General features: G+C 41.8%; 4 protein-coding genes across 5 annotated transcripts; 1 reads left to right on the forward strand and 3 right to left on the reverse strand.

The window, feature by feature from the left end:
* Positions 1 to 536: 536 nt before the first annotated feature.
* On the reverse strand, positions 537 to 3,954 carry mars2 (methionyl-tRNA synthetase 2, mitochondrial). The gene is made up of 3 exons (XM_062393547.1): positions 3,323 to 3,954; positions 2,038 to 2,372; positions 537 to 1,786 (listed from the first exon to the last, which is right to left on the reverse strand). The coding sequence occupies exons 1-3, from the start codon at positions 3,582 to 3,584 to the stop codon at positions 608 to 610; spliced, it is 1,776 nt and encodes a 591-aa protein (XP_062249531.1). The 5' UTR covers positions 3,585 to 3,954; the 3' UTR covers positions 537 to 607.
* A 546-nt stretch (positions 3,955 to 4,500) lies between these two features.
* On the forward strand, positions 4,501 to 8,718 carry zgc:101583 (uncharacterized protein LOC494104 homolog). The gene is made up of 5 exons (XM_062393549.1): positions 4,501 to 4,954; positions 5,688 to 5,744; positions 6,064 to 6,154; positions 7,240 to 7,400; positions 7,540 to 8,718. The coding sequence occupies exons 1-5, from the start codon at positions 4,822 to 4,824 to the stop codon at positions 8,109 to 8,111; spliced, it is 1,014 nt and encodes a 337-aa protein (XP_062249533.1). The 5' UTR covers positions 4,501 to 4,821; the 3' UTR covers positions 8,112 to 8,718.
* A 33-nt stretch (positions 8,719 to 8,751) lies between these two features.
* On the reverse strand, positions 8,752 to 10,793 carry timm8a (translocase of inner mitochondrial membrane 8 homolog A (yeast)). The gene is made up of 2 exons (XM_062393551.1): positions 10,571 to 10,793; positions 8,752 to 9,682 (listed from the first exon to the last, which is right to left on the reverse strand). Exons 1-2 carry the CDS (start codon positions 10,679 to 10,681, stop codon positions 9,521 to 9,523), a joined length of 273 nt encoding a protein of 90 aa, XP_062249535.1. The 5' UTR covers positions 10,682 to 10,793; the 3' UTR covers positions 8,752 to 9,520.
* Positions 10,794 to 11,315: 522 nt separating this feature from the next.
* Positions 11,316 to 21,856, reverse strand: btk (Bruton agammaglobulinemia tyrosine kinase). 2 transcript variants are annotated; one of them, XM_062393546.1, is made up of 19 exons: positions 21,707 to 21,838; positions 20,143 to 20,253; positions 18,216 to 18,374; positions 18,009 to 18,113; positions 17,220 to 17,301; positions 16,939 to 17,064; positions 16,777 to 16,841; positions 16,499 to 16,686; positions 15,869 to 15,931; positions 15,690 to 15,744; positions 15,510 to 15,589; positions 15,085 to 15,212; positions 14,817 to 14,888; positions 14,142 to 14,313; positions 13,756 to 13,975; positions 13,545 to 13,609; positions 12,763 to 12,881; positions 12,453 to 12,610; positions 11,316 to 11,602 (listed from the first exon to the last, which is right to left on the reverse strand). In XM_062393546.1, exons 3-19 carry the CDS (start codon positions 18,354 to 18,356, stop codon positions 11,531 to 11,533), a joined length of 1,911 nt encoding a protein of 636 aa, XP_062249530.1. In that variant the 5' UTR covers positions 18,357 to 18,374; positions 20,143 to 20,253; positions 21,707 to 21,838; the 3' UTR covers positions 11,316 to 11,530. The 2 variants fall into 2 exon arrangements, with proteins under 2 accessions (XP_062249530.1, XP_062249529.1); XM_062393545.1 differs by lacking the exon at positions 20,143 to 20,253 and having other exon boundaries at positions 21,707 to 21,856.
* Positions 21,857 to 22,189: the final 333 nt, after the last annotated feature.

The raw sequence follows: 22,189 nt of genomic DNA on the forward strand, positions 1-22,189 counted from the left end.
GCTGTTGATCCTAATGCTGAATTACACTTGTTTGGAGTAAAATGGACATCTTTAAATTAAGATATCTTAAGGGGAAATCAACATTTGACCCAACAGTTCTGGGATGAAAAGAATCAACAGATGTGATTCTGAAATGATATTAATCCAACATGATACAGAGACTCTATATATTTCCATATTTTCTTTCTCCTCAGATTAATCACAGTAGTTGTCCACAACTGTCACAATAGAACCCAACAGATAAAATTCAATCAAGCCTCCTAGATATCAGTTCTCTAAATGTGGCTGATCTTTTATTTAAAGATTCATGAATGATTCCCTGGAAAATCAGTGAAAACGTCAAACATAAAATAAACCACCCAACTATGTTAAAGAGAGTGATCAAAGCAAATATCTGAATCCGCCCTTGTTTGGTTTCATGCTAAAATTGTATGGATACTTGGCCCTTGTCCCTTCCTTGCATCAAGTAGTGAGAATCTGTTCTGATGTTCATAAAGCACAATCAACACCTGACAGATGAAAACACGTAACAAAGGTTAAAGTGACACACAGGATTTTTTTTTTTATTTCTCACTGATTCAGTCCACAGGGAAAATAAAACCACTGCTCATTTCAATTTTGCTGCCTTTTTTGCTTTCTTGGGTTCGTGTTTCTCTACGTCCGGACTTTCCAGGCGACTAAACAACACTCCCGTGTCCGGTCCCAGCGCTCGGCCCTCAAAGGGACAGTCCGTTCCCTGATACCTTGGCAAAAAGCTCAGAACGGCCCAGCTCCTCTCGCCTGGTTGCACCCCGAGCCTGGACAGGAGTTTGTTAGAAAGCTCTGGCACCACCGGCTGCAGGAGGGTGCCATAAACCCTCAGGCATTCGAGGGAGACGTGGATGATGGTGTCTCGCCAGCGCTGCTCTGCACTGTCCCTCTTGTCCAGCTTCCACGGTGCGTGGCGCTGGACGAACCCGTTGGTCTGCCGCACACAAGCGGCGATGGCCTCCAGGGCTTTGTACGCGTGCATGCTCTCGTAGTGCCGCTCCACCACAGAGCGGAGGTTCGTCACCGCGTCCAACATGTGGTAGTCTTCGGCCACCGCCCTGCCTCCCTGCTCTCTTGGGAAGGACTGAGGACAGAACGAGGGGTGGACCTGAGCTGGGTTAAGGACCGGAGCTGTGCAGCGGTTGAGCAGACCACCCAGAGAGTCGGCGAGCTCTGCATTGAGCAGCTTGAACACTTTGAGGTCGGTGTAGTCGCAGTCGGAGTCTGGGACACCCTGACGCAGGAGATAGTACCTCATACCCTCAGCCGTGAACATCTGTGAGCGCTGAAGAGGATCCACCACGTTACCCAAACTTTTAGACATCTTCTTTCCTTCCGCTGTCCAGTGGGAGTGCACGTGTATGCTCTGTGGCAGCGGCAGGCCCGCCCCCAGGAGGAAAGCCGGCCAGTAGATGGCGTGGAATTTCAAGATATCCTTTCCTACGATGTGGTGGACCACGTTCCACCACTGATGGTGTTCATGTGGATAGCCAGCTACTGTGAGGTAGTTCACCAGAGCGTCCAGCCACACGTAGATGGTTTGCTCGGGGTCGCCGGGGACTGAGATGCCCCACTGCAGGCGGCTGCGCTGACGGGACACCGAGAGGTCAGGGAGGTCGTGCTGCAGCCACTGGAGGACGAGCTGCTGGAAACACTCAGGCTGCACAGCTCGGGGGTTTCCTCGGAGCCAGTCGAGCAGCTGAGACCGAAACGCAGACAGACGGAACATGTAGTTGTCTTCTTTCATCCACTCCACCTGCAAAACAGGGACATGTAGATTGGACTTAATTGTGTTTAGGGTAGAGAAGAGTTTAACTTTTTAGGAGATTAGCTCGTCTTCTTCTTGCTATATGAGAAAATCCATACCACTCTCATATATGAGTGTTAAATATGAAGCTGGGGGCTCTTTCTCCTTCAGATCGATATAAGATATTAAACTGTAAACTGATCAATTTAGATGAATTAAATCTTCACTGAATTACACTGATCTCATCTCGCTCGACGTACCTTGTGTCCACTCTCCAGCGACACTTTAATCGGGTTTCCTGATGAGTCCACGGCATCGGCCAGCTGGGACGGCGTGAGGAAGCTTTCATCCTGTGTGGAGTACCAGCCTTCGTAATGTCCTTTATAGATGAGCCCTTTGTTCCAGAGCACCGACCAGAAATGCTCCACGGCCCGACGGTGTCTCCGCTCGGTGGTTCTTATGTAGTCTGTGTACGAGATGTTGCAGCTGCTGAAGAGATGTTTGAATCTCTCCGACACGTCGGTGCAGAAGGTCAGCGGATCTTTCCCTGCAGCTTCAGCGGCTTGTTGGATTTTCAAACCATGTTCATCTGTGCCTGAAACGCACGGAAACAGAAGTAGAAGTACAATTATCATTCATTATGAATCAGTTTAAAGACTCTTGATAAACAAAAAAACGTTTCAAACTTAAGGTTGATTATTTGTCAACCCTCCACATTGTGTTTGAACAATGCAAAGAATTATATTGATACATATTAAACCATTGATTTATTGATATCAATAACAATTGTATTGCGAGAATTATTGATATGGTTTAATTATGAAGCTTTTATATGAATATATCTATTGGTTATTTAGTCAATAATACGTGAAAAAAAAGGGGAAAGTGACTGTCAGAGCTCCCTAGAGTCCAAAGTGAGGGTTTATAAATTTCTTATATCCCACCAGCCGGCTGAATCCAACGATATTCCACAAAAAATGTAAGATATTAGACAATAAAAACTAAATTTAATATTTGAAAGGCTGGAATTATTGAAATTTTTTGCTCAGAATGACTCAGACACGGACTTTCCTCGAAACTGGGAACAAAAGATAAGTTAGTTTGGCATTTTGTTTGTTTTATTATTAGAATAGAAAAGGATGTTTTCTGTTATGTTAATTTCATTTGCTTTGAAACAAACCCACATGTCCTCATCCCCCAACATTTATAACACCCAGCTTCTACTTGTTGGAACGCACAATTTGGAAACTGTAGATACACAGGGAATGTAAAGAAATACAATCACACACTTTATGATCATTTATATATCCAGTTAAGTCTTTTTATTATCTGCTTGAGCTGCGACAAATCTATTGCAGCTGCTAAACAATATATTGTATGTTTGTGTATTTGATGTGTTTAGTACTAGACAATTAAATTGCCTTTCTAATAAAAGCCCTTACAGAAGGTACTTACCCCCCAACTCCAAGATAGAGGTCAATCTATGTAACCAGTATCGCTCACAGCAACATGCACAGGGATCATTTAGCTGAGGGATGGATTTACCTGTCGCAAACTTTGAGCTGAAGCCCTGCAGCAGCTTGTACCGGTGCAGGCAGTCCGCCATCACCGCTGAGTACAGGTGTCCCAGGTGAGGAGCAGCGTTCACGTAGAAGATGGGAGTGGTGATGTAGTGACTCCTGACATCACTCGACACAGAGACGCTCTCGTGTCTCCACAGGGCGGGAGCAGGCGATAGAAGAGGACTTCGCTTCAGCCTGTGAACAACTTTACAGCTTCTGCTAACGATGACAACAGGGAACCGCATCGTTGGGAAACAGGAGGCGCTCACATGGGAGGCAACAAACCCAAAGGAACCTGGTGGATGTGCTAAGTGCTAGCCATTCATTCTGCTAGCTTAAATGTGTGGCTGTCGCAGGAGAACACGACAAGTGAAGTTGGCGACACAGCTACTGGAAAATGTCCGCTCTTCTCATCTTGGTGTTTTTTCGATTAAAACAAAACTTCTTCTTGTTTTCTGAGCCCGTCGCACATGTTTTTGTGTCAGCTTGTCAAGGTTCTTCCGGGTTCTCTGAGCAACAACAATCGCTAGTCCAATCAAAACCGCTGCAGAGTGAGCGGAGGAAGTCTAGCCACCAATCAGAGTGCGAGGACTGCCTCTCTTTTTTCACATTTGAAAGATCTTTATCGACATCAAGTTTTTAAACAAGTGAACAAGCAGTAGTTTATTCTATATTTATACTTTATTGGACGACAAAGACCATGTTTAAGATTAGTATTAACATCCATGTCTTTGCAGTTCAGTGAATTTTGTAATATTACTAATCTGACAAATCTCTCAAATAATGGAAAAGTTTTACAATAAGAGGTTGAGTGGTGATATCGCTAATAAATCTATTTTCCGATACTAACTAAACTATATAATTATTATTCAGATGAGTACTTATATTCACACCCGAGAAGCCAATATCAGCCATCTTACATTATCATCTTATAAGCTTTTATTTTTACTTTCACTTTGTAAAACACTTAAAACGTGCTAAAGAAATACACTTTAATTTTTATTTTATTATTAGATAGATTGATTGATCTAGGTTATCTGACCTTGAAACTAACCTGATCTGAGTCCTAACTTTCATCTCGAACTACTCTTCATCTTCATCTTCATATTTACTGAAGAGAAGCCTCCTCCCTCCTCCCCCCTGAGGTGACGCCTCAACCAATCAGCGGCTCCACTTCCTGCTCCTCTGCCAACGTCTTGACAACGCAGATACAGACATTTTTACAAACTTTTGCGTTAACTTTAAACTATTCAAATAACCCTAAACATCCCCGGAGCGGAGTGAGAGGAGTCGCTGCTCCGCTCGTCGCGTGGCCTTTAGTCCGGAGCGGTTTGTTTTTCAGGGTGTGAGCAGCTGATCTGTCATGTGACAAGTTGGCTGCTGCTGCGGATCGACTCATGAGTAAAAGTTCTCGGAGTCACTTACCTCGGTTGTAGCTCGCGTGTTGTTTTGTGCAGCGCGAGTTCTCCCCCGGGGGTTGAGATGGAGGGGAACCGGCAGGACTTCTACATCGGGCTGTCCCTGGCGCTCAGCTCCAGCCTGTTCATCGGAGCCAGTTTCATCCTGAAGAAGAAGGGCCTCCTCAGACTGGCCAGCAAGGGCTCGATGAGAGCAGGTACTGGTTACTGTCAACCACTATACGGATCCATATAACTGTTAGAGAATGAAACTGTGGATTTTTTACTTGACAAACTGATGAATTGTTTGGTTCTAAGTAAACATCTCAAATCCGAAAGGTCTTATGTTTACGATCATGTAAAACGTAAAACAAGAGTCAAGTCTTCACATCTAAAAGGCTGAATGTAGACGTGAAGCTTTTGTGTGAAAAGTGATAAACGATTATTGATTCAGATCAAGATATGGAAAGTTAAAGAGATGAAAGTGGCCAATATTTAATTTGAAAACAACTGAGGTGCACAGACAGGTGGGGGAAGACAAAAAACACATTGCAGTTCTGGTCTTTTCTAGGGTTTTACACGAGGTAAGGACCACATTAGAGATATTACTGAGAAGGTAGGAAACTCTATGTGTAGCTATCATAAGTCATGTATATTGACTCAATCTTAAAATCTCTAAGTGATTGTTTTAAGTTCCCTTTTACTGTAACTGTAACACCGGCACTACTGCAGACTGGGTTATAAAAAGGTTTTGCAATATGTCACAGTGCATGATGTCGTCACTGTCAGCAGATCTGTCTATGGAGGTGTAATAAGCCAATATGTAGAGGATTTTATTTTATTTTATGTGAGACTGCGGTCTGGACAGTACTGAAAGCAAATGTCCCTGTAGAGAAAATAAAGTATATCTTATCGTATTTCTATTTGGGTGTTCTTGTCTGTATCTTGCAGGTCAAGGGGGCTATGCGTACCTGAAGGAGTGGCTGTGGTGGGCAGGACTAATTTCAAGTAAGTGAATGATTCACACACACGAATAAATCAGCAGTTTGTCATGGTTTATTTTGATCGGTGACATTTCTCTAACCCTAACCAGCCGGGGGACAGGAAACATTGTGACCTTTGTTTTTTCAAAAAGGAAAATGAGCGTCTTGTGGGTTTGGTATTTTTGCTGGTGATGTAGAAGTAGGTCTGGCCCCCACACCGTAGCATTGAGCTACACATTCCTCTCAAAGAACTAATTTGCACATGTGGGCTGGAAGAGAATCCTTCCAACAGCTGCAGCCACTGTGAGTCTGTGCACTCTGATGTTGATGTTGATGTGTTCTAGTGGGAACCGGAGAGGCGGCGAACTTCGCTGCGTATGCATTTGCACCCGCAACCCTGGTGACGCCGCTTGGAGCATTGAGCGTTCTTGTGAGGTAATTGTCTCAAAGTTGGATTGTTATACCCCTGATGCTGCTCATCTCGATCATAAACTGTTTATAGAGATGGATGTGTCACCACTTCCTGCCACAATTCAGAAATACATAAAGTCACAGTAGCAAAGTCTTGCTCATTCACATGCTCAACTAATACACCAGTCAGTCTCCGCTGTCAATGCTGACGTTGCATCATATTAGTACTACAACCCTAACCCTTATGACAACAAACTGACCAGAAATCTGTGTGATAGGAACAACAATAAATGACAGAAATAATCTTTGAGAAAAATGTATTTGACGTATACTCTCACTTCTTAATTTGGACCATGTTCCGCCACAGACATGGAGAGGGAGGGATTCATGACCTATACTGCTGCCAGCCACCAGGTGGCTATCGAGGCACTTTGGCTTCTCTTTTAGGGAGCAGTCACAGCATCCATCTTGATGTTCAGTCTATGATCTACGATTTTGACACTAGCAGCCATCTCAATACTTACATTCATCAACAAATCCAATGAAAAGACCGGAAGTTATGATTTTAGGCTCCATTTCTTGTCACCAGTCGGATTTAATTTGAGTAAAGAGCAAAGTGGAAAGAGCTGCCAAATACTATCGAGGTGTCCATCTCTGTCTTTAACACTCATCTCTCATTCGACAGAGTAACGCATCACATGAGCGGGGCAGCGGAGCTCCAGTTAACTTCCTACTTACATCACTCCTTAAATCCACAATCAACAGTAGCTCTATTGTGTATGTGGTGATAATGACAGTTATGTTCTGTTTTAGAAAGGAACGCCCAAGCCTTGTTTTCAGATGTTCATATTCTGGGGGCCATTTTGGAAAAAGGGAGAGGAACGGTTTTAGTTCAAAAAGCAATAAATAAAAAGATGTAATCACAAATTCAAGTGGCTTTATTTGACCATAGTAAAAGTTATGTTTAATTTCAACTGCTCATTTACGTTTGGGCTTGTGCATGGCATGTGTTGTTTTTTCTTGGTATTTGTTGATGGAGATAATAATATTAAGAATCATTCCCTGTAAGTTGTGGTATGACCATTTGTGCTCTGTTCCCTTCTTTCCAGCGCTGTGCTCTCCACGTACTTCCTGAACGAGCGGCTGAATGTGCACGGGAAGGTCGGTTGCTTGCTCTGCGTCTTGGGCTCCACCGTGATGGTGATCCACGCCCCGCAGGAGGAGGAGGTGGTTTCCCTCACTTCCATGGCAGAAAAGCTGAAAGACCCAGGTAGAGACCGACCTCGAGCCGCCGGAATGTACTTAAACATGACCTGAATTAAGAATGATGTGAAAACTAAATCCCTGATAACAGCTGGATGGATTCTCTCTTCTGGGTACTAACTCGTTCTTAAACACTCCCCCACTAGGTTTCATTGTGTTTGCTGTGTGCGTTGTGGGGACCAGCCTGGTTCTAATCTTTGCTGTGGCCCCGCGGTACGGACAGAGGAATGTGCTGGTCTACATCCTGATCTGCTCTGTGATTGGCTCCCTCTCTGTGTCTTGTGTCAAGGGCCTGGGCATTGGCATTAAGGAGCTGTTTGCCGGGGTGGCGGTGCTGAAGGAACCCCTGTTCTGGTCCTTAGTCCTCTGCCTGGTAATCTGTGTCAGCGTTCAACTCAATTACCTGAACAAAGCCCTCGACATCTTCAACACCTCAATAGTCACGCCCATCTACTACGTCTTCTTCACCACGTCTGTCATGGCCTGCTCGGCGATCCTGTTCAAGGAGTGGCTGAGGATGACCATGGACGAAGTGGTGGGCACGATTAGCGGCTTCCTCACAATCATCTTAGGGATCTTCCTCATCCACGCCTTCAAGGACATTCCATTCAGCCTGGATTCAATTCCGCTGTACCTGAGGAAGGGTCCTCAGGGTTTCCTTGGGGCCACCAGCCGTTACCCGGCTCCTGCCACGGAAGCCAAGCAGACGTTGCTATGAAGCTGCCATGAGAAGGAGGCCCACACCAAAGAGCTCCTTAACTGTGTGGTCAATACTAAGAAATGTTGCTTTTTGCAATTCTAAGCTTTAACTTGAATGTGACAAGTTTGTTTACTAATCCTTAACTTAACGTTTCTCTTAAACAAAGCCTTGTGCCTTAAAATGAACTTAACGTTGCCGTCAACACACTGAAGTCTATGTCAAATGTATGTTCATGTCGTACAGAATGGTACAGCCATGTCGTTTTCATTTGGTTATTTATTTGTAGCTATGTTGCATTGTGTACATTTTTTATGCTATGTCAAGTGGCTTAAGCCACATTGTGCCTTGTTACTGATAATTTTAACATTTGGGGTTATGCACTTTTGACCTTCATCAAATACTGTACAAATCAGATTTGTGACCAGTAACAGGAAAAATCTTAATTTGACTTGATTGCATTCAATCTGTTGTTGAAATAATTCTTCTGCATTACTGTTAATACCTCAAACAAATCGCACCAAAGAATATAATTTCCCTGTATGAATTCCCAAACGTGTGACAAATCTCCGGTGTAGCGGTAGTTTTGTTTTTTCACAGTGCTGATTAAAACATAACTACGACATGATTTGAGTGCATTTTTATAAAAGATAGACGAGAGTATTTTGGCATTTTGTTTATTGCATATGTACAGTCCAGAACCTTTAAGGTGTTGATCAAGCCTCTTGGTTCAAGACATCATTGTCTCCCTGTTGTTACAGCAGTGTGTGTCTACTTGTATCTTTGTGAGGACAACTTTGAATAAAGACCCAATGAAGGTAGGACGGTATTTACTGCTCCTAACTTTTTCCACAGGACTTTTGTAGAGTTAAGATTTGCTTTCAAGGTTAGGATTAGGTATTTAGTTGTAATTTGCTATAATTAGAGTAGGGTGCTAGGAAATGCAGTATCCCACTTTGTGTCCTCACTAAGATAAAAGTACAAGGCTGGGGTGTATGTGTGTGTTTGTGTGTTGAGGTCCTTGTGGCTGTCCAATACAGTTGGCATATTGAATGTCCCAGATGCATCCATCTCTCTGCAGGCTCCTACACTCAGCAGCAGTGAACATTCACACGTTCAAGCTCAGTTTCACAGCCTGACCAATAAAATGGCTTAAATTCAGTAACTTGACAAAAACCAACGTGAAGTCACTGTAAGCAACAAACAATACAAGCATTTTGCAACGCTCGTATCTGACTTGGAGGACAAACAAAGCCCTGCACTTCTGAATACATGGTGTTAATCTCAGGCACTTGAATCAAGCTGCATCGGGTCCCTTCCTGCATTCGACCGGACAGTTCTGCAACACTCGGACAGCTGTGTCAGGAGCAAACGGCCTCGTCACAGAGCAGAGGGCCGAGAAATGTCACCGGTCCGTCTTCTGACAGTCTTTAGTCCATCATGCTCTCGGAGGACGAGCCCCGGCTCCTCTGGGTCTGTTCCAGTCGGTTCAGGATGAACTGGCTCGTGTCAATAAATCGCTCCACACAGTTACCTAAGCACGTTTCTGTCCTTGAGTCCAGCTTGGGCCCAGGTTTGTCCATGCACTTCTCCTGGAGACAGAGGGAACAAGGTCAAACACCTCATACATGGTATAATAATTAACATTAATGTAAGAGATAATAATGTTATCTGCAATTAAATAAAATTTAAAAACTACATTTACTGAAACACTCAAGGAGAATTCTGTTTATTAATGCTACTTTATATTTTTTCTTCACCACTTTTCTGAGGGATGTGTTTTACTTCTTGCTGCACTAGAATATCTCAAACAAATATACAGAGGACATGGAGAGCTTTTAAAATACGATGCCTTGTAATCGATAATATATTACCTGGCACAAATACACAAAAACTACTCAATTGATTTCCAAGATACTTTGTGGATGGGTGGGGCATAATTAGAAAAGATTGTGGAATTTTGCAGATTCGGATCAGGTCAGATCTTACTTTAACATATACTACACTGCACTGCATTATACTACACTACTCTACACTGCACTATACTACATAACACTACACTATACTACACTGCAGTACACTCCACCACAGTACACTACTCTTCACTGCAGTATACTACATAACAATACACTATACTCCACACTGCAGTATACTATACTATTCTACACTATAAACTTCACTGCAGTATACCACATTACACTACTCAATACTCTACATTGCAGTATACTACACTATTCTACATAATACACTACAATACTGCAGTATACTATACTACACCGCATTATACTCCACTACATTATACTACATTATGCTACACGAGGCTAAACTACATAACACTTTCCTGATCTCAAGCAGTACTTATAGGAGACCTAATGTGAAGACTTGTCCTTCGTCAGAAACGTGTGAGACTTCAGTTTGAACCGAAGTGTGTGAGTTAGCATCACATCGCGGAGCAGCTGTTAGCTTCCAGCTGAACTCACCCAGCAAACCTCCGTCATCTGATGGACCAGCTGCTGGAACCTCTGTTTCTGGGACTCGACCTCGATGAACTGCTGAAGCTGCGGGTCCGCTGCTCCCCCCTGACCGTCCATAGCTCAGTGAAACCAGCTCCGAGGGACGAGAACCGACTGAGGATGAAAACCTTCTGCTGCAATTCTGACCTTCACGTGTGCGAGCGGCCGACAGGAAACAGGAAGTAGTTCAGCCAATCACAGAGCGCGTTCCTCTCGCGTCGCTTGTCGGCTTACATACATGTATTGTACGAAACATTTTAAATATTAAATGCATTATTAGGGCCCAAGCACTGGCAGGCCCTGTTGAAATTGTAAGGATTATTGTTATTATTATTATTATTATTATTATTATTCAGGCAAATGAATTGGCTTTTAGAGGGCTTTAACATGCTCAAATTCTTACCAAAATAAAGTCAATAATATTAACTCAAATATTTAAATTAATTTATCTTCTTATTTGTTATTTAATTGTTATTAATTTTACACAAATTTCTTCACATGTTGATCTAATCTTTTGTCTGTAATCTAAAATATCCTGTATAAAATGTGGAATATTTATTTTTCATATGAAAAAATTATAGCTTGTCACTTTCGTTTCACATGAAGTTCAGTCATTTTGTATTTTTGACTTTTATTTGCGTAATACGTCGGTTCTTACAAAGCTGCTCTCCACTAGCAAAGTCAACATCCCACAATAAAAAATACAATAACAATAGATACGATAGTTTTAATCCAACAACCTTCAAGAAAATATACACATTTTAAACATTGCTCTACAGGACTGGACCTCTGCGCTAGGTATACTAATCTTGTCATGACATTCACATTTCACATATTCACATTACAGAGATTTTTACATCATGTCAACGTTCCCGAGGCATTCAGAAAGTGGATTGGTTGTGTGTGTGTGTCTGCTTTTTTTGAGATCTACTGGAGCTCGTACAGCAAATCCTGAACAGACAGAGCCAGCTCCTGGAAGTTGGGCCTGTCTTCTGGTTTCTGAAACAAAAAAGAGGAATCACTGAGATATTATCGTTGCAGCAGTGGAAGAAGTTTTCAGATCTTTTACTTATGTAGCCTCTTAGTGTAACAAAGTAGTAATACTCTGTCACAAGGGAATCACCTGCATTCAAAAACTGACTACGGTATAGAAGTATTTGCATCGGGTAAAGTCTCAAATGTCAAAGAACTCATTAAGGTTGGTAGATTTCATAATAAACAAAATCTTCATTTGAATAGTCCTTCTCCGAACAAAGTTACAAAGTGCTAACCAAATAAAAACACACAAAACAAATAAAGATAATATCAAAATATTCATAACAGAATGAATAAAACTTTAAAAACACTAAACATGTGACATAATTGTAAGCATGACCACCCATTACAAGAAAAAAAACTAGAATTTGGGTGATAAAACTACATTTTAAGTTTTTGATTGAAACGAAGCATGAAGAGAGTATCCAGCCTGCCATATTAACGCTGGCAAAGTTGGGGCTGCTATCTGGATTCTGATGTATCGATTACATGATTTACAAAATAGTCTGTACATCAAAATCTAGAAATGGTTTTCATTTTGTCCTGATAATCTGAGAGATGATAATAATTGTTACATTAACAAATTAAATGCAAAAATAACAATTATTCTTTGGCCTCTCTTGGAAGAAAGATCTTGGTCGAATTGGACTGCTTGATTAAATAAAGATAAAATAAAAAATGGCTTATTAAATAAAAAATGTTGTAGAGTAGAAGTAGAAACAACATCAATTGCAAACACTACAAAGTAGAAGTACCTTAGATGATTTCAGTCACATTTTTTTTTTACCACTATTCAAAATACAATACCACTTACATCACACCAACAGGTTGTCATGATGTTGTAGACCTTCACATTGGCCGGCTGGGGGCGGTAGAGACGCAGACCCCTCGACACCTGCTCCACTATTTCTGTGTTGTTTAGACGTTCGTATGGAAGTTGACCCAAAGTGTAAATCTCCCACATCAGAACTCCTGTGTGTTGGAGAGACAGGTCATGTGGTGAGCAAAAAAGTTCAGATTGCCTTAACCCAGTTTGTGAGGAAATTAATACTTAAAATTACATTTATTATTGACCAGAAATGCAACAGGAACTGAAAAATGTCATGTGCGTTATGTTTACACACCATACGCCCAGATGTCGGACTTGCTGCTGAACTTGCAGTAGAGGAGGACTTCAGGAGGTGACCAGCGAACGGGGAACTTGGAGCCTTCTGAACTCGTGTACTCGTCGTCTAAGACGTACCTGAGGCAGAGGAGGGAGGTCTCGAACTTAAAGTGTTAACAAATACCACAGTGTAGAAACACAGGAACCGTTTACTTTTAAATAAAGTAAAATCCGTAAAGTAAAAGTTGACAAATTGTACTTAAAGGATACAAATTAAGAGTATATGCGCTGTGAAGTGTGTCACTTTGTCTGTTTGTTGAGGTGAAGCTAATTGTCTACTGCTTTGTTTTTTGTTTTTGTGTTTTAGTTGATATAGAGTTCATCTTTAGCAGTGGTTTGCACTGTCCCCTCACAGTGAGAAGGTTCTTGGTTCAAATCCCGGTTCTCCTGAAGTCTTTCTGTGTGGAGTTATATGTTCTCCCCCTTGTCTGCCTGGCTTTTCTCCCACGGTCCAGAGACATGCAGAATGGGGTTAGATTTGTCAGAAACTCTAAATGGCCTGTTGGTTTGAATGTGAGTCTCTCTTTTGTCTCCCCTCTTCTCCCCCAACCCATCTCTCCTCTCTCATTGTGGAAACTGTTGGATTGCTCTATATTATATTGAAATGTGCCTTGAGAAAATTTATGTTGTGATTTGACTCAATACAAATAGAATAGAATAGAATATGTCGGCCCTGCGAAACACTTTATAGTTGATATTTCTTTTGAAGGCAGATGTACTTTATGTGGTCCTGTATTTTACCTTGACAGTCCAAAGTCAGTCACTTTGATTGTACCGTTGTCATCCACTAGACAGTTCCTGGCAGCCTGCGGATGTAAAACACACAACACTCTTGGTTCAGGTGTAATCATTAAACTTTTAGTGCGATCTTCAAACACAGGAGCCCACAGTATCTCAACACAGGAATGTGGCAGGGACACGTCCTGTCACACAGACGATCTCTGTCTCTCACCAGGTCTCTGTGGATGTACTGGTTTTCCTCGAGATAGGCCATCCCCTCGGACACGTCCTTGCACATCTCCAGCAGCTGGACGGCCGTGGGGTGCTGCTTCAGACCCTCCCTGAGGTACGTCAGCAGGCAGCCGTTGGACAGGAACTCGGTCACTATGTAGATCGGTCTTTGTTTGGTGCAGACGCCGTAGAGCTGGACCAGGTTCTCGTGGTGAAGCTTCCTGGTTTGACCAAAAAGGAGAAGGAAGTTCAGTATGAGTTGGTTTTTCTCACAGAAGTTACAGAAGTGACACGTCAGTATTTTTTGAGTCTCGGCCGTGACATCCACACAGACACCGACTTCAGATATGAGCTCAGTCCGGAGTCAGACTTGTTGGTTTTGCTTACATCATGGTTTTGGCCTCTTCGATGAAATCATCTTCACACATGGATCCCTCTTTAATCATCTTAATGGCCACGTCATGCTGGCCCTGCCACTTGCCGTACTTCACCACCCCGAACTGACCGGTGCCCAGCTCTTTGATGAAGGTGAGGCAATTGGGGTCGATCTCCCACACACCTGCAGCAAAGGAGAGAGAAGGGAGTCGCACTTTTATATCTGCAGCATCCGCCAAACAATCATAAACTCAAACATTTAGGTTATCCTGCTTTTATTTGTAACTGCAAGAAAGATGAGTCTTTTAACTAGAGAGCAGTCTCCTTATGAAACCACATTTAAATTTACTAGTCCCAGATACACACTTGAAAATAATAGCTGCCTTAAAGATCTTTACATCAAGATCCATTTATTATGCATTGAGAAATCTGAGTTTGAAATTTTTTATTTAATATCCCTAAATACCAAACAAACAAACAAACCGAGGTGTCAATCATTACTTTGACTTTTGGTGTCCTGAGGTGTTACGTACATATTTTTAACGCATGCAGTATTTACAGTGTACATTCCCAGAGGAGTGGTGGTGTATTCATTGCACACACACACACACACACACACACACACACACACACACGCACACACTTTTTCATAACTTCAAGTCATGTTTTTCACAGTCATGTTCTCACCATAGCCCAGCCCTGCTGTGGATGGAGGCAGCGCCCGATTGGACACGATGTATTTCAGCCTGCTCACCAATCCTAGCGAGGGATACAACGGTGAGATCAACGCTTCAGATGGACAGACTTTGACAGTTCTAATATTCTCTGTGTGTGACGTCACACTGATAAACAGCATTTTAAATCAATAATATATATCTTTTTTTTTATAATTCACTTAATTTTAATTAGAATATTTTCTTTTCAATGAGATATCCATATGTTCGGGGGCATCCACCTGCTGCGTTGTGTTGGTGGTAGTTGATGAGCTCTGGGATGGTGCTGAAGTAATGCTTCTCTGCCAGATAGAACAGGCCCTGGGCCGTGGTGCAGATGTTATAATGTCTGCAGCTTCCACCGGTTTCCCTGTGGAGAGAGAGAAGAGGAGCAACTTCTAAACGTTCATTTCGTCAACAAGCTTTTCACGGACACTGGCTCCGAACACGCATGAGTGGCTGATATCTCCTCAGTGTGGGTCAGTGTGCGAGCTCTGCCATGGAAACTCTCCACGGGCAGATTGGTCCAATGTTTTGCATGAAAGATTTACATCTCTCACCCGCCGTCTGTTTCCGCTTTCATTACAAACAGTTCTTCTTTTCACAGGTTCACACATGAGTGCAGCCAGTGGGCACAGTGTTAGAACACCAAGGAGAATGTACTCACGCGCCCCCCTTGCTGAACAAAGACACAGTGTATTTCCCGACTTTGCTTGAGTCCCGTACCAAGAAGCCTCCGTCTTTGTTCTGGTGGATGGGGGGGGGGGGGGGACAAACAACATATAATCATTTATTTCACAAGTTTCAAATTGACTGTAGTCCAGCTACACGGTTGATGTCGGTTTACCTCAGTCTTTAACAGTTTTTCTGCCTGGCTGCGGTTCATATTCTTGCAATACCAGCTGTGAAAATACATATGAGAGTCTTTTTTCATTAGAACTGCTTCTTTCAATGCCTCAGCGGTCAAGAATGCATCGATGTACAAACAGTGGGGTGTTTTTTTTTAATAACTGCAGCCATACTCACTCAAATTTTTCTAACCCACTTTTTGCCTCCACAACAAAGTTACTAGGTATGTATCCTTCTTTGCTGCAAAAGAAAGCACAACACATTGTGGATGCAAACATTGTCTCCATGCACGCACACATACACACAACCAGACGTACATCCTGGCTCGACGCTGAAGCACTAGTTGTTAGTTAGCGACACTAGCAGCATATCGCAGGAAAATTATTCATACCTAGAAATTCTATGGGTCATTCTATGTAGAAATCCTCAGTGTATTATTGTGTTTTACTAATCAAACGATGATAATTTTGTATTTATAAGGCACAAGGAAGGAAAGAGCGTGGGGGGGAAAAGGGGTTTATCTTCACTCCACTGGAAGGTATCAACTATTCATTTAATTATATCAGAAAGATTGTTAAGTGTCTGCGTTTAATGTGAAGTTTGCAGAACATGTTTGTGTACATGGTGAATGTATATAAATACAAACTGGCAAAAGAGTGGCCAATCAGCATTCGGTCATTTTAATTGAACAGCATTTCCCCCATTATTTATTGATTCGGACTGGATGCACATTGGAAAAAATACAACTTCCACTTATAAACTTTGGCTCACATTTCAAATCAATACATTTTATTAATTTTATCTCACCCATATTTGTCTCGAGCCCTCCACCAGTTAGTGTCCGACATCTCGAGGATGGTGTACTCCTCGTCCTTCCTCAGCTCCAGGTCTAGTTCTGACATGGGTGTGTAGCTGTACTCAGCTATGACAGTCATTTCTGCTGAGGGGGCCGGGGGTTCAGGGGGCTCTGGAGGTAAAGGACGAGCAGGCTTTTCCTGAAAGAACATGATATTAGCGGATGTTTAATCAAGGAACAACATTTTCTGTACTTTGTGCGTATGAATCTAAAGGGACTGGGCCTGCACCTCTGTGGGAGTCGGAGGAAGAGGTTTCCTGGATCCCCATCGCCGCGATTGTTTAGATGAAAATCCTATAAATCACATCATTGAATACAGGTGTGAACTGATGAGAAGGTTTAGTTGTTGGTCGTTGCAGATTTCAAACCAAAAGGAGTTTTTTCTTCTCACCATTCTTACTGTCCAGCACCGTGCAACCCATCGCTTGTTTAACTTCCTGCTGGCAGCACAGCCACACCCCATCCACCCAGAAGCACGGGTGGTATTTCTGAATCTGATCCTTGTTCAATCGCACCACTAAACACAAATGCAAACACACAGAGGACATTTACATTAAATCAACATATGAATTTGCGTAGGTGCACCTCTTCTGTCATTCAGGTTTTGGGAGATGTTAAGATATGGACACTGTGGCTGAGGAGATCTATTAAATCCAATGTGCGTGTCCTTACTATCTTTCAGCTTCTTTACCCAAGTTGCACGGATATCTTCGGTCTTTGCAAAGATATACAGCGGCCCTTCATCATAAATGATCTGTGGCAAAGAGGAAAGAGCAAATAGAGAAGCTGCAGATGTATAATTAAAGACGAGATTTATTTTTGATAAACAGACATTTCCTCTGTAGAGAGAGAGAAGGACGTATGATGAGATTTACTTTTCTGGAGATTCATCTATTAGAATATCTTCTTCCTCTTGATTTAAGTCTGAGATTTTTACAAAATCTATTCATTGTAATATTGGAAAAACACCACATATCTATCTATCTATCTATCTATTTATATCTTTTATCTTTCATATATTTTTATTCAAAATAAATGCTACTTTGTATAAATATTGGAAAAAAGTGAGTAAATAAGAAGTAAACAGTCAGTAAATATATACTGGTTTTCTAATTTGTATTGCTTTTCCTGTGTATGTTGTATTTATTGCGTTTTATGTTTCTATGTTCATTGTATGCACCAATATGCAGAGCAAATTCCTTGCAGGTGTAAACCTACTTGGCAATAAAATACTTCTGATTCTGAAGCTAATTCTGATCTATCTATCTATCTATCTATCTATCTATCTATCTATCTATCTATCTATCTATCTATCTATCTATCCGTCCATCTACCAACTAGACAAAAGTCATTTAAGAGCCTCTTCCGCTTGCTTTATTCATCTACAGTTCCCTATATTGAAATTGCATTACATGGAATTCTTAATGTCCTGAGGTCTTATCTATGAAGTGAATTGACTACCTGAAAGGCGTACATGCGCTCGGGCGGGGAGTTGGGCTCAGGATGCACCGTCTCCACACACTTGATCTTCTCCAGGTCGACCGATCCCCTCAGACCTTTTCGCTTCTGCTTATCAGATGAGGAAACTGTCTGTTAAAGGCTCCCGGCCAAGTTGATCTGAGACTAGTGTGATGCGCGCTGAATGATTTGGCCGTTCCACACACTTACCCCTTTGTCTGGATCGAAGTCATAATAGCTGATTTTTTCCTTGGTGAGGACAAACCACCTGTCCTTGTAGTTCAGAGGGGAAGTCTTCTTCTTCTGCTGGGATCGCTTGATGAAGATTTCCTCCAGGACATTGTCTGACATGGTTCAGTCAGCATTGATCTACATGGGAATGCGGAACAATGATAAGTCGACGGTTCCATTTGAAGCCGCACAACACTATCTCAGTAAACACCACGTTAGGAGCTGCCTCACTCACCTATTCCTCTGTGCTCTGATTATTATATTGTTTTTTTGTTTTAATTAATAACTTATTATATTCTATCATTAATTCCTTTGCATTGTTAGGTAGCCTTGGGTTGCGTTGCCATGTTATGCAATCATTTAATGGTTGCAGCTTCTCAAATGTGAGAATTAGCTGATTTTGATTTTCTAAATTCTTACCTCCGCTGTGGAGGTTCCGGTTTTATTTGCGTTCGTCTGTTGGTGAGCAGACTTATTTAAAACTACTCAACCGATTTCCATTAGATTTTATGCTGAGGTGGGGCATGACCCGAAAAAGAACCTTAAAGTTCGGTGCAGAACCAGATCAGAGAGCAAATTCATGAATTTATTTTTCACTTTCTTTAACATCTTTTCAAAATAAAAATAAAAAGGTTATCTTGTGAGTTTAAAGTATTATTCAGAAGAACTTAGAAGTTAAAGTAAATACCTTCCCACTCTCTGAGCAAGGCTACTGCAACATGTGGGACTACAGTTCTGGAAGTGGTTGTAGAGACGTGCATCATGAGTGTGAGAAGATATCTGTTCATGATTAGCTGTTAGTTTGCATACGCCCTGCTTTTAATACAAAGAACACCCTCTGTTTCCCAATCCCCCCCATGGCACATCAGGTATTACATCCTGGTCCAAATCCCAGTGACATCACGTTTGCTGGGGAACCTGAGTAGGAAAATATTGGGGGGGGAAATGTGTCCTCCAACTCGCTGGTCTGGGATTGTTTTCCTCAGATTATGAATTGTTCCTCTACTTCTTATCCACCTCTTTGCTGATGAGATGATAAGAAACCATACGAGATAAAGCACAATTACCTGCAGCCTTAAGTTGCTTGGGTTGTTTATTTCATGTTATATAAACGTGTATACACATCTATAGATAGCCAGGCAACTGCGCAATTTCATAATGCAGACACACATAAATATAAATGACTTTTTAGAATTTGATTTTGAATGCTATTGTTAAGATCCAGTGTCCATATTATTAGTAGAACAGCAGTAGTTATAATTTATATAAATTATTTATATTGTAAGGTGTCCTTGGGTGTCTGCAGAGGTGCCGTGAAAAAAAACATTATATTATTATTAATTACTATTAACACGCAGTAACATGAATTCACGTGGGCATGAAGCTGACTGGACTGTATGAACTATCAAACAACCTCCCCATCCCGCTCCTCTCTCACACACATTCAGTCTCGTGTTGACGCCCACAAGCCATCACATCATATCTGCATTGAAGATTGGTAGGCAAATGAAAGTCTCTCAACTGTGCCTTGTTTTCAGTATCAGGTTCTGAAATGAAACTTTCACCTCTAAAACCAAAAAAGGCCTCGTCGATACCACGGTGCGATGAGAGACACAAATAAGATAGATGTCTTGAGTATCTTGTCATTTTGGAAAAGATACGAGAATTAACTGGCAGTGTAGAAATGGAAAGAGAAGCTCCCCAGTCTGTTGCAGAACTAAAACCCCCCCCAAAAATGTTATTTACAGACGTATCTCCATCAAACAAAAGCACGGCTTACTGTTTAAACTGTGATCTGGACACATAACACTTTCAAATAGAACATAATGAAACAACGCACTAAAGGAAATGAGTCTTTGTGGCTTATCAACAGGTCAAATATGAACTATCAGATGCTCCAACTCACCCTCGTCACACAGCTGAGTGCTCACTGCGTTTCAGCTCTGCCTATTTTCAGCTTGTGAGCACTTCCTTATATCGTATGAACTGTAACGCGACCAGAAGCCTGTGTCTGTCCCTGCAATCCGGGAGAGGGACAAGTTATTGTTTTTTTTGTTTGCAGGCGTCCGTGTTCCCTATTCTGTGAAACATTGTTTACTCATTCCTCATTCGTCGTAACCCCGATGGATTCTCACATCACTAACTCTGAGTCGAGGTCAATAAACTCTCCTAACCGATAATCAGCATTCTCATGTGCCATCCCTGCTCGATTGGAGCCGGTGGAATGAAGCAGCACGTCCATATTTCAGTGGGTCCAGAGGGAGTGTTTTCTCTTCTACTGTTTTGAAGGGAGTTGACTCATGGTGGCTGACACAGACAAACTAATAGGGAAGTTGCATCAGGGTTGTACTGCAATATGAAGCGAGAGAAGAAACCAAGTGCTCTGTATATAACATATGCTCTCTCTCGCTAAGTTATGGTTACGTACGATGAGTACATTCAACATGCAATAGTGAACCACCCGTGATCTGTCGCTTGAACACGCCAGTTGGCTTTTTACACCAAGATATCACACTCTCTTTTTTTAGATTTAGCAGAATTCCCCCTGTATTTCTGCACAGCGCCGCGACAGCACTTTGACACTTGTCAGACTGAAGTTGTTTGTTTTGCTCTTTTTGAAAGTGTTAATCTGTGTCAGTTGTTTGTGTGGTTGGGGGCAATGAACTTCCACAGGCTACATTTTCATACACGTAGTCTGTATGAACATGTAAAACATAGAGTCAGGTGGTGAAATGATATAAAGCTAAAATAAAAATGGCCCTTATTATTTTTCAGCAACTCTACAAAGTGAACATAAACCAGTTATATCTCATAGAATCATGTAATCATTGGGAAACGTGTCCAGGTGGTGTAACCCTGCACACATCACCAACTATGAGATACGGTTCGTGCCTCAAAATGAAACACTACCAATTAAATAAGTCACAAATTCTATGAACCTGTAGAAAATAATTAAGTCTTAAATTGTGTGATATTCTCCGTAATTTATGACACTGCAATACAGGCCCTACATACAAACACATCAATATCATAAGAGAGTCTGTCTCACAGGAACCACTTAAGATGCTCTCTTGTCCTGTCACTTCCTGACCGATAAGGAGGTTACGTGCGTGTGTGAGTGTGTGTGTTTGTGTGCGTTTGTGTGCGTGCAGACAGACAGACAGAAAGAAAGAAAAAGAGTGAGAATCATGTTCCCTAGAATTAAAGTGAGTTAAATTAAACTGCAGAAAACTACCCGTCTGTACAGAATTCACCAAAGAGCATCTTTGTGAACAAAACATTTAAAATCAAGTACATTGTTGAATTTAAGCCAATAACCTCACTGTCATTTGACTTGTGTATTTGTAGTTTTTTGCCGGCTGAATGACTGCAGCACTTTCACAAAACTGCGTGATACCTTCTAAATGAAACACACGACTAAAAATACCTGTTAACCTTACACCGTGCATTCAGAGAGACGTGTTACTTACCCAGTCACCCCCACAAAAAGAATAAAGTCAAGCAGCAGAAGGACGACTCCAGATACTGAGACTCGTACCGACGGCAGAAACCTTCGCCTCTGTTCACTCGCCTTCCATCAAATGTGTTTGTATGTGAGGCAAGTCACCCACAGAGAGGAATCGACTCTGCTTACTTCCCCTTTTTCTTCCTGCTCATTCTCATATCAGCCCTCTGGACGGTGGTGGTGATAAGTGGCATGGCTCTACAATTTCCCTGAGGAGAGCCAGTGCGCAAACTTTTCATTCTTATTCATTCATTCACTTTTAATTGAGCTGTTTTCTGACCATTTTACAAGTTTTATAATGTTTTATTTCATTTAGTTTTTACTCTTTTCTCATATGTAACGTTTTTATTGTTGTATTTGCATTTTCATGCTTTGTGATCTTCACCTTGAAACTGTGTCTTTAAAAGGTGCTATGTTAATAAAGTTATGATCATTTGAATAATTATTA

The sequence above is a fragment of the Platichthys flesus genome, chromosome 8, assembly GCF_949316205.1.
Source record: "Platichthys flesus chromosome 8, fPlaFle2.1, whole genome shotgun sequence".
Classification (NCBI taxonomy): Eukaryota; Metazoa; Chordata; class Actinopteri; order Pleuronectiformes; family Pleuronectidae; genus Platichthys; species Platichthys flesus.